The 13,061-nt window shown below is 44.2% G+C and overlaps 1 protein-coding gene across 23 annotated transcripts in view; it reads left to right on the top strand.

The window, feature by feature from the left end:
- The window catches only part of MAP4K4 (mitogen-activated protein kinase kinase kinase kinase 4), a 165,579-nt gene that overhangs the window by 71,325 nt on the left and 81,193 nt on the right, over positions 1–13,061 (top strand). For all 23 annotated transcript variants that reach the window (XM_074158829.1, XM_074158770.1, XM_074158812.1 and 20 more), the window contains exon 3: positions 6,891–6,947. In XM_074158829.1, coding sequence (XP_074014930.1) covers positions 6,891–6,947 — 57 coding nt within the window. The remainder of the gene's footprint in view (positions 1–6,890; positions 6,948–13,061) is intronic.

Genomic DNA, 13,061 nt, shown 5'->3' on the forward strand with positions numbered 1-13,061 from the left:
ATTGAAGTGAAAAAATCAGTGCATAGGACTCCATTTTTCCTTACTAGTGGATAACATCTTTTCTCTCTATCCCTGGAAGTACTGGACTGATAATAACTGTGCATCTTTCATACTTCACAGAATGCAGTACTATGCATGAGTAAATTGTCATTATTATTTCTTCAATAGACAGCTAGTGAGCCTGTGGATAACCAAAGCAGGATAGAGACTATGTTGTTTTCCGTTTTGCTTTCCAGGCATTTGATGTCAAAGAGTTAGATAGAGGGAAAACACAGAACCCTGTCCTGTCTTTAATAGCTTCTGGTTGGTTTGGGTTTAGAAATTGTCTAACAGGAAGAAAGAACATCGATATTGGCCTCTTTTTTGTTCTTGTGTGTTTCTGCAGTGATTTGCCAGGCTTTTGTACTGAGGTTGTGTGCTGATTTTTATTCTAGGAGGAGCTTCCATGTAAGATAAATATTATCCCCTATTTACAAATTTATCTCCATTGCTGGTGCCTATGATTTTTAGATTATTTAGCTGATACAGAACACTGTATCAGTAGGAACAGCATTATTTTGTCTACAATTGCAACTAGGTAGACTTTTTAGACTTATAGAATCATTTAGATTGGAAAAGACATTTAAGATCATCAAGGCCAACTGTAAACCTAACACTGCAAAATCCCACTAAACCATGACTTTAAATGCTGCATCTGCCCATCTTTTAAATATGTCCAAGAATGGTCACTCAGTCACTTCCCTGGGCAGCCTGTTCCAATGATTGACAACCCTTTTGGTGAAGAAATTTTTCCTAATATCCAACCCAAATCTCGCCTTGTACAACTTGAGGCCATTTCCTGTTGTCCTGTCGATAAAAGACTGACCCCTACCTCCCTACAGTCTCCTTTCAGGTAGTTGTAGAGAGTGATAAGGTCTCCCCTCAGCCTCCTTTTCTCCAGGCTGAACAACCCCAGCTCCCTCAGCCTCTCCTCATAAGACTTGTTCTCCAGACCCCTCACCAGCTCCGTTGCCCTTCTCTGGACCTGCTCCAGCACCTCAATGTCTTTTTGGTGGTAGGGGGCCCAAAACTGGACACAGCACTTGAGGTGGGGCCTCACCAGTGCCGAGTACAGGGGGACGATCACCTCCTGAGTCCTACTCACGACACCGTTCCTGATATAGGCCAGGATGCCATTGGCCTTCTTGGCCGCCTGGGCACACGGCTGGCTCATATTCATCTGTCTGTCTACCAACACCCCCAGGTCCTTTTCTGCCGGGCAGCTCTCCAGCCACTCTTCCCCAAGCCTGTAGCGCTGCATGGGGTTGTTGTGACCCAAGTGCAGGACCCGGCACTTGGCCTTATTGAACCTCATACCACTGGCCTCGGCCCATCCATCCAGCCTGTCCAGATCCCTTTGTAGAGCCCTCCTACCCTCAAGCAGGTCAATACTCCCATCCAACATTTGCTTAAGAACATTTTCTATTTTATTATTTGTTTTAAACTGGGGAGATTGCTTTCACTTTGTACCATTCTGTTTTTTGCCTGTCAAAAATGCATATTTTGTTTCCTCCACAAGCATTACTCCCGTCGCTTTTCACAGGGTAGACTTAGTCTTTCCAGGGAGTAGGAAGAAACATCTTGTAGAGTCCAAGTCTTCATAATGCAAAGTTGGTTGGTCTGCAACTTTCTGTGTCAGCAAGTGACAAAAATTGCTGATGGTAAACATGGATTCGAATAATAAGGTACCATTTATTGCGCTGGCGTGTGCAACCTAATAGCAGATTATTGCTCCATGGCCTATTGCCTCAGGCTGGTAGGAGTTTAGAGTGAACTAAATGAGAAGCAAATTCAAAAGTTAATTTTGGCATGGGGATGTTGTACAGCACTATTGAGAGGTGGTACCGTGGTGAATTTTCACTTGATAGCATGTTTAAATCTAGCCTACTGCTTCTCTGTCTGTTGTAGCAACCAAAATGTGAATTAGTAGATTTTTTTTTTTCAACTTAGTTACTCTTCTTTCCACAACTGGCAGTGCAGGGAGGTTAGAGAAGTTTTCTGAAGACTTAATGGTGTACAGTGCACAGGACAATCCAAACTTTTAAGTCATGAGTCACGCATGCTGCCTTCCTTCCTTAATGGAGATGTTGCCCCATATTCTACTTCCATGCCATTTAGCTGGGGAGCAGGTTTCCAGGAACAGTCCCCAAAAGGCACGTTGATACACAGGCCAGAAACTGTGTTTGTATTCCACAGTAATGTAATTCTCATACTTATCTTGGATGACTGGGGGCAGGGGAGGGGGGCTAAATGAACTGATAGGATTTCTTTTGCATTTAATTTGCATAGTTCTTTGATAACATTAAGGCATCCTAGGGCAAAAAAAAGTACTATGAAAACCAGCACATAACACCACTTTCCTTTGAACCTTTCCCAAACGAAATTTTTACGGTAATAATGTGGGCAGAGGAAGAAAGAGGCAAGAAGTAGGTGTATTAAGTGACTTGGAGAGTGTGGGTAGGCTTGAAATTTATGATGTTCTGCAGATCTTGGCGGTCTACCAAGGATTCCCCTTGTCCCCTCTGCTTTTCAATATGCAGAAAGCCCACTGAGATGAGAAATAAACACTATATTGCTATCAGACATGACTGGGAATATGCTTAAGTAGTGGATTCAGTTTAAGATTGAGTTAAATGCTACAGTGTTGCTATGCTGATGAAAAGAGCTGTATTTTAAAACTCTCCAAATGTAAATGAACTTTCTGAATGAGAAGAAACAGGGCAAGACTTGGGGTCACCAGGCTCAACTCCACTGACTTGCTCATCCCAACAGGCCATTTAAAAATAGAATGGTGCAGTAGTGGTCTTAAAAATATTCTTGCATGTCTTCCTTGGGAGGATAAACAAGTGCTTGAATATGAATAGATTCATGAAAAGAGGGAAAGAAAGGAGGGGAGGATGGTTAAGGAACGACAAGCAGTTTGGGAATTTTGGTCAATAAAATCTTAACATAGTCAAAATGAAGGGAATGTGTTGGTGGGCTCTTCTCCATGGGGGTGGGAGCCAGACTCAGCTGACAGTGACAACGTTTTGTTGTGGCCCCTACCTCAATACCTGGTAAGGGGCAAACTCTTGCTGGTGGGGTAACGTAGCCTCCACTACCTGTTGCTGCTACACAGGGCAACCTCTGCAGCCTCCTCCGTCCTTTGGCTCTAGAGAGGCTCTAGAGACAGTCATCTTATGCTTAACAAGATGCATCTAGGTTGCTGTCATCTTCATTGTATATTTCATATCTGTATTTAACTTTCTGGCCGGGGGACAGTTATCCTGTGATCCCCAGCCTCTGACATTTGGTATCTAGCAATATTTTAAGAAACTGCTGTTTTCAGTTAGCGTGGGTTGTGTTTTGCAATCTCGCGATGTTTTTCAGATACTCGGTAATTGCCGGCAATTTGCTGGGAGAAACAAAGCTGCAAGAACCTCTGGAGCCCTGGGGATGGGGGAGCCCAGGATGCCCCAAGGGGCCACGGCTCCAGACAGCACCAAAAAAGGGGCCTCTTTGTGCAAGAAAAATGCTGTCCTGCCAGACTGTTAGCTGGTGGTGTTGCTGAGATGGTGTCTGCATGGGGCCTTAATGGTTACTGCGCCCTGGGAGTTGTATTTGAATAAATTTAAATCCCAGGAGATTGAGTTCAGAGCATTTCTCCCATCTATGACTTCTGCAGTTCTTTTGTTGCATTCAATGACGTTGTGATTTTATTATTATTTTTGATGTGGTCAATTTTTTCCAAAGCCGGCTATGAAAATCTGAAGATCAGTTTCCGAAACAGGAATGCTTAGCCATTTCATGTTGCAAGCAAAATTATACCAGCACGCTAATAATTTGACAAGTCTGTTCTTGAGCAGAGCTGTTAAGCAGATAAACAAACAAACAAAAACTCTGCTCATGCTTATATGTTGGGCTTGTGATGTTTGCTTTTTCCCTCCCTCTAAAAATGTTTTTAATGAAAAGAATGTGACTTTAAATTGTCCTTTTAGTTGTCTCACATAAATCAGTGTCATGCAACCCCCCTCATATATGTTGTAGATGCTTAGAATATGAACGCTCCATACATTATAAAAAGGGTATTTGGTGTAATTTTAAACAATATTCTGAAATGACCAGGGTTTAAATTTGGCCTGGGATATTGAGCAGCCCGCACTTCCCACAGTCTGCAGTTCCCTTGCTTTCTAGTCCCTTAGGAGGGTTATGGAGAAGCTTTTCCCATCCCTTGCTGCAGAAACAGCAGAGTGAACCACGAGTAATCTCTGCGCTCTGCTGTAGCTGTTGGGGCCCAGGTTTTGATCGGGATGAGCGGAGGCACCAGCAGGATCCTGTAAAGCTGGAAAAGAGGGACGGCTGGGCTGGTGCACGTTAGTCATCCCGAGTGGGCCAGTCTCACAGGGAGGAACATTATCGTCTTGAGAAAAGCTGTGAAACCGAGCCCTGGGAAGTTTCAGGCTTCTGGTGGGCTTGCTATTTCCAGAGAGTAGTTCGTTAAAAAGACAAAATAGAGGAAACTTTCCATAAAATACGTGGCATCCCATGACGCCACAGCAAGAGCGATGTCTTGCTACTTCGCTCTTCTGTGTGCCACTTCTGCTTTATGTTCTGCCACCATTTTAGCTGCAACATGAATTATGAACCATATTTCACTGTTTTTTTAAAAGGTTTCTTCTTTCTCAGTCCTCCTTAGTGTTTTGAGCTTTTTTCCTCTGAGATGTCCTTTGTTCCTCTCTTATCTTTAACATATTCTTTTTGTACCTCAAATTGTGCTTCCCCACGTCCTTGGGCCTTTTAGTTCCTTCCATGGAGCCATGGAAAATAGAGGCAGAGCTGAGAGGACACATTTTTCCACCTCAGTGTAAAACATTTTCCCCTCCTCCTTTGGTGGGATGGTAAGTCTTGAGGAGAAGACCACAGGCTTTTGTCATTAGGCAGAAGTCCAGGGTGGGAAATGGGAGTTACATCTCTCCAGGGCTTGCTGAAAGGCTTTGGTTCAAGAAGTAGTAAGGTCAAGGTGAGGTCAGTCTTGGCCACTGCACACATGTTACGACCCTAACTTTGTTTCAAAATCCAAACCAGCTTGGAACCAAGCTATAAAAAGAAATGCATGTAATAAAGAGAGTTTACAGAGCCGGCAGAAGCCTGAGTACAGTAATTTATTTATAGAAAGCATGTGGATTGGTTAATAAGGGGAATGCGCAGCACAACACAAGTTGTAAAAGAAAGTAGAGGCCGTGAGTTCTGCAGCATTTCATCAGAGTCCTTTTGTAATGCACCAGCAGTACCTGGCCTTTACCGCTATGGAGGGCATCCTAAGGTGTGAAGGGGTCAAGATTTCTCCAAAGAGATTAGTGTCTTGGGGTGCTTCAGTTCTGGAGTGCCAGTCTTGAAGGAATCTGTAAAGAGATTAAGGATTTAGTCCAGGAAAAACCCCACATATTGATGTCCATCAGCGATAGTGGATGCTACGTATAGGTTGCTGTGTGGGAAACTTAGAAACTGGTGAGGGGCGAGGTAAAGGAACTGTGACTTTAGTGAAATGTTTTGTTGTGTTTTTTTTATCATTAATTGGGGGATGAAGAAGAGGTTTCAGAAGTGTAGTGGGCATACCTCTATGAACCAGTCAAACTGGTTCAGAGAAGAGCCTTTGAGGATAATGTTTGGGAAGGGTGTTGGGAGACCAGGCTGTTTGACTGGAAGTCTTGGGGCACACTGCTGGGTATTAAGGGGAGAGCTGGAAAACACTTAATACTGGAACCATTTCTTAAGTGCCTGTTTAGGAAAAAACCAAACCAAAACCACCACCAACAAAAAAACGCAACAAAAACCCACAGAACTACTAATTGCTATGGCCCCACCTACTGTAAAAATATACTGAAGAAAAAAAGGGGTTTTGCCAGAAGTCAGCTGAGGCAAGTTATAGCCCACCAGGGCTGGAGGCTGGTCGTGCTGCCTCCCTCCCCAGCCCTGCGAGCCACCTCCTGCCAGCTCCGGCTCTGCTCTGACTGCAGAGCAAACCAGTTTTAATTTCCTGATCCGCAGTCCCCCGCCCCACCCCGCAGTTTGCTTTTTCCGTGTTAACTTTCTGCCATTTTCGTGATCTCAATCAGCTTATCATATGATCCGATGAGTGCCAGAACGAGCGCAGTGCTCCTGGGAGAAATATGTGACAGGAGGCTGGAGGGAGGCAGGGGAAGGAAGGGTAGGAGCTCCCCGCCGCAGGAGCTGGGATCTATTAATTCAGCTCCAGCTGTACTGAGAAACTGTACCCTTATGGTGGCGTAGCTGAAGGGAGACGATGTCTTGTTCTTGTCTAGCTATCGTGAGACAGGCGGAGAGAGCTGTTGCAGGTCTGATGCATCACTTGAGGAAACCTCACTTTTTAACAAGTGAAGACCAAAACAAAGAGAAATAGCCTTTTGCAACCCCCCTAAGCATACTTGCATTTACCTAGTAAAATATCACCCAGGTACCAGGCACTGGTGCATAGAAATAAAATATGCAATACGTGCTTAACTATTCTGGCATGTTAATAAACTGTCATTACTGACTATGAACTTTGCTAAAGTAAACAGAAGGGAAGCTGTGAATGTAATCTGTCTGTGCTTAATCTTGATAATCGTCCTTTTTAATGTAGAGAAAAAGAGATGGGTGGTTCTAAGATCTGTGTAAGAATATTTTAAAAAGAAACATTTCTTTTTTGCCACCTAATGTATTTGTTGGTTTTCATATGAAGTATCAGAAGAGAAGGGTCCAGCACAGTTGGGTAAAAGCTGGTGTCTGGAGCTCTTGTCCAAATGTTTTGCTCTGTGTATGCTGAAGGGATGGGTGAGATGCTGATGCTGACGGTTCTCTCTCTTCTTCAGGGTCGGCATGTCAAAACGGGTCAGCTGGCAGCCATCAAAGTCATGGACGTTACCGAGGTGAGTAGAGGAACATTCTGCTTTATTAGAAATATGGTCAAAATTTAATAATGAGAGATGGCATATGGCTTACCTTGTATTTATGTTGAAGGGCATGGATGCTCTTTGCATGTGAACGTTGGTTTTCTGTTTGCGGGACCTGACCTCTCAAGCACATCTGCCCTTTATGAGGTTTCTGTGTGCTTGTGTGCCAGGGTCCTCTGGCCTTCACAAATTGTTTTGGCTGGTCCCAGGATGTATGGGTAGAAATTTCCCAGGAAAGGGGAAAAAAGCCAAATTCCCTGCTTCCCACTTTCTTCTCTTAAATGTAGCATCTTGCTCTTGCTGAAAAAGAAGGCGAGGCGTCTGCTTGACATAGAGGACAGTAGTTTCCCTGGTACATTTGCAGCCTAAAAAGGGTATACATTTATTCAAAGGAAATGGGTCCAATAAAGTTCCCAGAAGCCTGAAAGCAGAAACATCTGCAGGAACGATGAGCAGATTGCTGGCAGAATTCAGCAGTGTAAAGTAGTAGTTGTAACTGACCCAGGGGGATTTACTGTGGAGCTTTAGATGGGAAAGACGGGAAATTAACCCAGCCAAAGAAATAAAAAGTATATGCCCATATTTGAATCCTTAGATGTCTTGCAGTTTATGCTGTTCAAAAAGCAATCAGTTTAAATTAAGTCTTCAAAACAGATTGGGAAAAGCATGGGTTTTTCTCTGTTGATGCCGTTTGTGCTTATTATAGAGTTACATTCGCAAATTAACACAACAGCTTCAGGTTTAAAATTGAATGACATCCTTGACCGGTATTGCACTTCTGAAGAGAGGTTGTGCCTCTTCAAACCAAGCACCTTACTTTTCTGAACTTCTCAATCTTATATAGGTATTAGGGGGGGAAATGATGTTAGCGCATGTGCATTGTACAAAGCAGGGGGTCTTTGGCAAGCTGGTCCTATTAAGAAAAACTCCTACAAGGGTGTTGCTGCAAAATATTTTATATTTTCGTGTGTATATAGGCGCCAACAAGTAAAAATGGCCTTGGACACAAGCTCCTAGGTGAGTGGCTGGGGTGTGATGGGTAAACAGGCAAGAGAAGGAGGAAGGCAAGAAGGCAGGGTTAGGTCAACTGATATGACTTCACTCGTATCTCTAAATCTCCTTGTGATTGATGGGCAGTGTGACTGCCGCTCTCTAACTTAAGCTGTTGTGTCTGCCAAGAGCTAGACATTCTTGCTTTGGAAGATGGCCTGATAAAAATCAATTTTCAGCTGGAGATTTTCAAAGGCTGCCTTCATGAGGAGGCAGCGCTATTTTGCTGCAGTTAACAAGCAGACAAACCAGAGAAGAACAAAGGTGCGTTGACACACAGTGAATGTTCTTTGCACAGCAAACGTTTCCATTTGTGCAGTGGTTTTACACAGGGCAGCTTGCTGGCCTGTGTGCACGACAAAGGCTTCTTCATAGCGTTAAGATTGGCTGTACCGCACACTCCCTCTGTTTTTAATAGCATATGTTAATCACAAACAGTTGTAATAGAGAGGTTGCACAGCAAAAGGAAAACAATTGAAAACTGCTGTCTATAGTATGGCTGAGCTCATGTTGTGGGTGATGGCTTATATTTTCAAACTTTCTGTAATTTTTGGCTGGTTTTGAAAGGCTAGTTGTATATTGGCACTGTCTATCTTTTATCTCACAAGCTCATGCTTCTTTAGGGGGTGAAGGGCAGTCAGAGGGAGGAGTTTGGAGATGTTAGCCCCATGCAGCTTTAGAAGTGTTGTCGTTCCTACCAGTGGAGCTCATGTGTTTTTGCTTCAAAGTAATGATCCTGCGGAGGCTAAAAATGCGGTGCAAATTCTTCCAAGTCATGCTAAGTCAGCTCCACTTTTTAACACCATGCGTGGCTGATACTGTTGCTAACACCAGGCATGGGTGATAGATACCATTGCATGTACCATTTTCTCAGTGGCAGAGGTGGCTGTAGGATATTCCTGGCCACTCTTGTTTGCTGGTCCCTCACCTGTCTCCCAACACTCGTGCACAACTGCCCCGGGGCTAGATGGTGACCTGGATCAGTGAACAGGACCCAGTTCCAGGGTAAAAATACCCTCACTCCTCTCTTTCCCCCAGTTATTTATAACCTGGATTGGTTCGTTGATCTAGTTTAGCACATTACATTACAAACAGTTGTGCTGTTGCTATGAAGAAGGTGGCTTGAGATTGGAAAAGAGCTGCTGATGGCCATGGGGGAGAAGGGGCAGTAGCTCAAATTGGCATTGCTGCCAGAGATGGCCATATCATCAAGCCATGGCTTCAGTTTCTCAAGGGATGGTTTCACGAACACCTCCTTTTGATGATGGGCCACGCAGCTCCATCCTGGTTTTAGCTCACGGCAGTTTATGGGTTTGGTGGGAGGAGAGACTGTGGGGACAGAGGGGGGTGTGACTGCTGCCCTCAGCTCTGCCCTGAAAGAATTGCTGAAAGAACCACAGCTTCAAATTTAGCTTCAAGACCTACAGTTAGAAGAACTGCTACTGTAGGTTAATGGTAACTAACTGTGTCCGTGCCCATGAGGAAAGAGACTCGAGTGGAAACTTCTACAAAACTGCAGTTGTGATTTTTTTGATGAGTGGCTACTGAAGCTCTAGGTGATCAGTGCCTCTGTGCACGTTTTACTGGCAGTGTTACACCTTTCTGCTTAAATAGAAGTGGTACTGTGGAGGATACCTGGTTGTTTTGCCTAACCTGCCTTGAGAATAGACTCAAGATAAATTGGGAGAGGATTGGCTGCAAAAAGGGATCTGGGGGTGCTGGTCAAGAGCAGGCTCAACGGGAGTCAGCAGTGTGCCCCGGCAGCCAAGAGGGCAAACCGCATCCTGGGGTGCATCAAACCCAGCATAACCATCCGCTCAAAAGAGGTGATTATCCCTCTGTATTCAGCATTGGTGCGCCCTCACTCTGAGTGCTGTGTGCAGTTCTGGGCCCCAGGATTTAAGAAGGATGTTAAAGGTCCTTGAATGTGTCCCGAGGAGGCCAAAAATGTTGGTGAAAGGGCTGGAAGGCAAGTCCTGCGAGGAGTGGCTAAGGACTTTGGATTTGTGTAGTTTGGAGAAAAGGAGGTTGAGGGGCGACCTCATTGCTCTCTACAGCTTCCTGAGGAGAGGAGGTGGAGAGGAAGGTGCTGAACTCTTCTCCCTGATACCCAGTGCAGGATGCGTGGGAATGGTTCATGGGTGTGCCAGGGTAGGTTAGACTGGACATTTGGAAGCATTTCTTTACCGAGAGGGTGGTCAAACACTGGAACAGGAGCACCTCTTTCTTCCTAGAGAGGTGGTGGATGCCCCAAGCCTCTCAGTGTTTAAGAGGCATTTGAACAATGTCCTTAGTAACAAGCTTTACCTTTTGTTCAGCCCTAAAGTGGTCTGGCAGTTGGGCTAGGTGATCATTGTAGGTCCCTTCCAACTGTAATATTCTATTCCTATTCTATTTGCTTGCTTTCTTCTGGGATACCTCTGATCTAGTGCTTGCTTTGCCAAATGCTTAACAAATTAGCCTATAGGGTTGGCACACTCTGTGGGCACGCCCCAAATTTTCAGTTTTCAAGGCCTCGATTCTGCTTTTCACACATTGCTCGGGACCAGTGAGGTTACATCAGTTCTAAGCTGTAAAGCTTTGATCACCTAAATGGGAGGAGCATCAAAATCAGAGTGAAGGCTTTCCTTAAAAAGTTTTGGTTGGTATGAAGAAAAAAAGGTAGCATAACCTCTGACTAGGGACGTTGGAAGAAACGTTACAGCTCTGTAATGTACATGGTGCTGTGGAAATGCTCTTTATCCCCCTCAGCTTTTCTTGTGGTTTTCTCTTCAGATTTTAATTTTGAAAAGAATGGTGGTAAGGATGAGAAAAGAGGAGGTGGGCTGAAGATATCAGCTTGATCTTTGAATATATTATGACTAGTTAGTACTTCTGCCTGAAATGTTGGGGGGGTGTTGACGTGAATAAAACTTTCCTGTCTCTTCCACTTCCCTCCTCTCTAAACAAATTAAGAAAAGATCTAGAAGATTGTGTGGATCTTTATAGATCTTTAGATGTACAGCACTAAAGTGAGCACTTAAAGGATCTGTAGGATGTAAAGATCTGTGAGTCTTCCTACAGAACGGTGTGTATGTAGGTTCTATTTTCACTTTCTGAGGGAGAAGCTAGAGAGCATGTAGGGTGAAAAAATGTCACTGGCGCGTAGAACAAATAAAAACAAAAAAACCCACCAGTCCTCATCAATTGAAAGCTATTCTGTTACTGGAGTGAGCCCAATGACCGTAAAAGGGGAACAATATGAACGATCAGCCTATACATGCTTTAAAAATTATTTTCCAAAATGTACATGTGTAGGATGAATCTCGTGCTGCACGCGTGATGTGGAGGGAGGCGTTACTTGAGAGATTCCTGTAGTCTGTCTTTAATCTTTTTATTATTATGGGTTCTCTGTTCCTTTTGGGGCATTGTTTTGGGGAAGGCGGTGTTCAGCCCGCGTTGACCCCCTTCCACTCACTGACCGTGCTGTTAGGTTTCCACGGGCTCCTTGCTGCACAGCACCGTAGCGTACCCAGTGAGCCGTGACTGCTGTCATCAGATGCAACACAAGTACGCTGTAAGCTTTGGCAGTTGCTGTTTAGTTAGAAGCAGCCCATTTTCTTGTGAAGCAAATAACATTTTAAACCTTAGCAAAGCTTACTTGGCAAATCTGACTGCATCTAAGCTGTTAACTTGCATTACACCCTAAACAGGCGGCTTGACTCTGCTTAACTCTTTTGGAGGCTTTCTTTGCAGCTGCACGGTTGTTTCCAGTGTCGCTCCTGTGTTCCCCTTCCAGCGATGCTTTTCTCTTTGAAAGATTCAGTAACTGATTTTGAGGGAAAAACACAATCGCTTCTTTACTGTTTGTTATAACCCCTGACGCTGCTGCTTCTTCCTCCTACCTCTTCCCACACACAACTCTTGGCATCCCTTGGGAAAGTTTTCCGCATGCCTTTTTAATAGCAGCATTTCTCAGCTCTTGTGCCCGGTGTTTCATGACTTGTCCAGTCTAGTCTGTGTAAAATTATGCTAAGTAAACAACTGGATACTGTATCCTGCTGATTTATGAAAGAAGCTGGATTGCTTTTAGTGCTTGCCTGTCTTGCCCTTTCTGTACGTGCGCTGCAGAAAAATTAACCACCTCATACCAAAACCTCCCAGCCTGGAGAGAAACGTGGCGCATCTCCTATACCTAGACAGGAAAGGTTACCCGAATTATTCATTGCTATCTTCCCAACTCTGCTGACTTCTTTTTTCTCTTGGATTCTTGTGAGTCTATACCTTATGGCCTACATGGTATTATAAACTGTGATGATGTGGATGATCTATCCATTGTCCGTAAGACATCCCAAAAGTAGTCTGCAGAAAGACAGCAGATAAATAACAATATGTGTGTGTGTTCCCACACATGCAGGCGGACAAAATGAGGAGAAAACAAAAATAATAAACACCAAAAGTTTGCCCTGACTTTTATGTGTGGGTTTTTTTTTCATGAAAGCCCTAAAACAGTCTGTGGATTTTGATCTCTCTGGAGGGGGGAAAAAAATTAAAAAGTTTATGCCTCACTCTAGGAGACTGGGAAATGCAGATCCCCACAGCACTGTGCAGCAGAACTGGGTAAAGCCAGTCTGGAGAACCTGAACATGGGCTGTCTTTTATCGTGGAGACATGAATGCACTGCTTTACTTGGCTTAGTGCAGCTGCCTGATAAAGTAATTATATACCAGTCCGTGGCTGTCCTTACTGAGAAGTTAGCCAAAGCAAACCTGAAGCCAGTAGAGTTACTAAAAGCCTTTCCCATGTCTCTTCCTCTTGATACAAATTGGGGAAAATGGATCAGGGACCTTAAAATCCAGATTGTTCCTGTGGGGAGTACTGGCACCCTGCTTGCTTGTTGCTCAACTGTGAGGTTGCTTACTACTAGCCTGTACAAAATTTTGTAGTCTTTGGTTAAACAGTTACCTGGCAAAACAAAGAATCGTTCTGTGGAAAAGGAATAAATAGGAAAGATATTTACGGTGTGGACAACCCTGCTGTCCATTCTCTCCTGAAGCTGAT

Source organism: Numenius arquata, chromosome 1 (assembly GCF_964106895.1).
Source record: "Numenius arquata chromosome 1, bNumArq3.hap1.1, whole genome shotgun sequence".
Lineage (NCBI taxonomy): Eukaryota > Metazoa > Chordata > Aves > Charadriiformes > Scolopacidae > Numenius > Numenius arquata.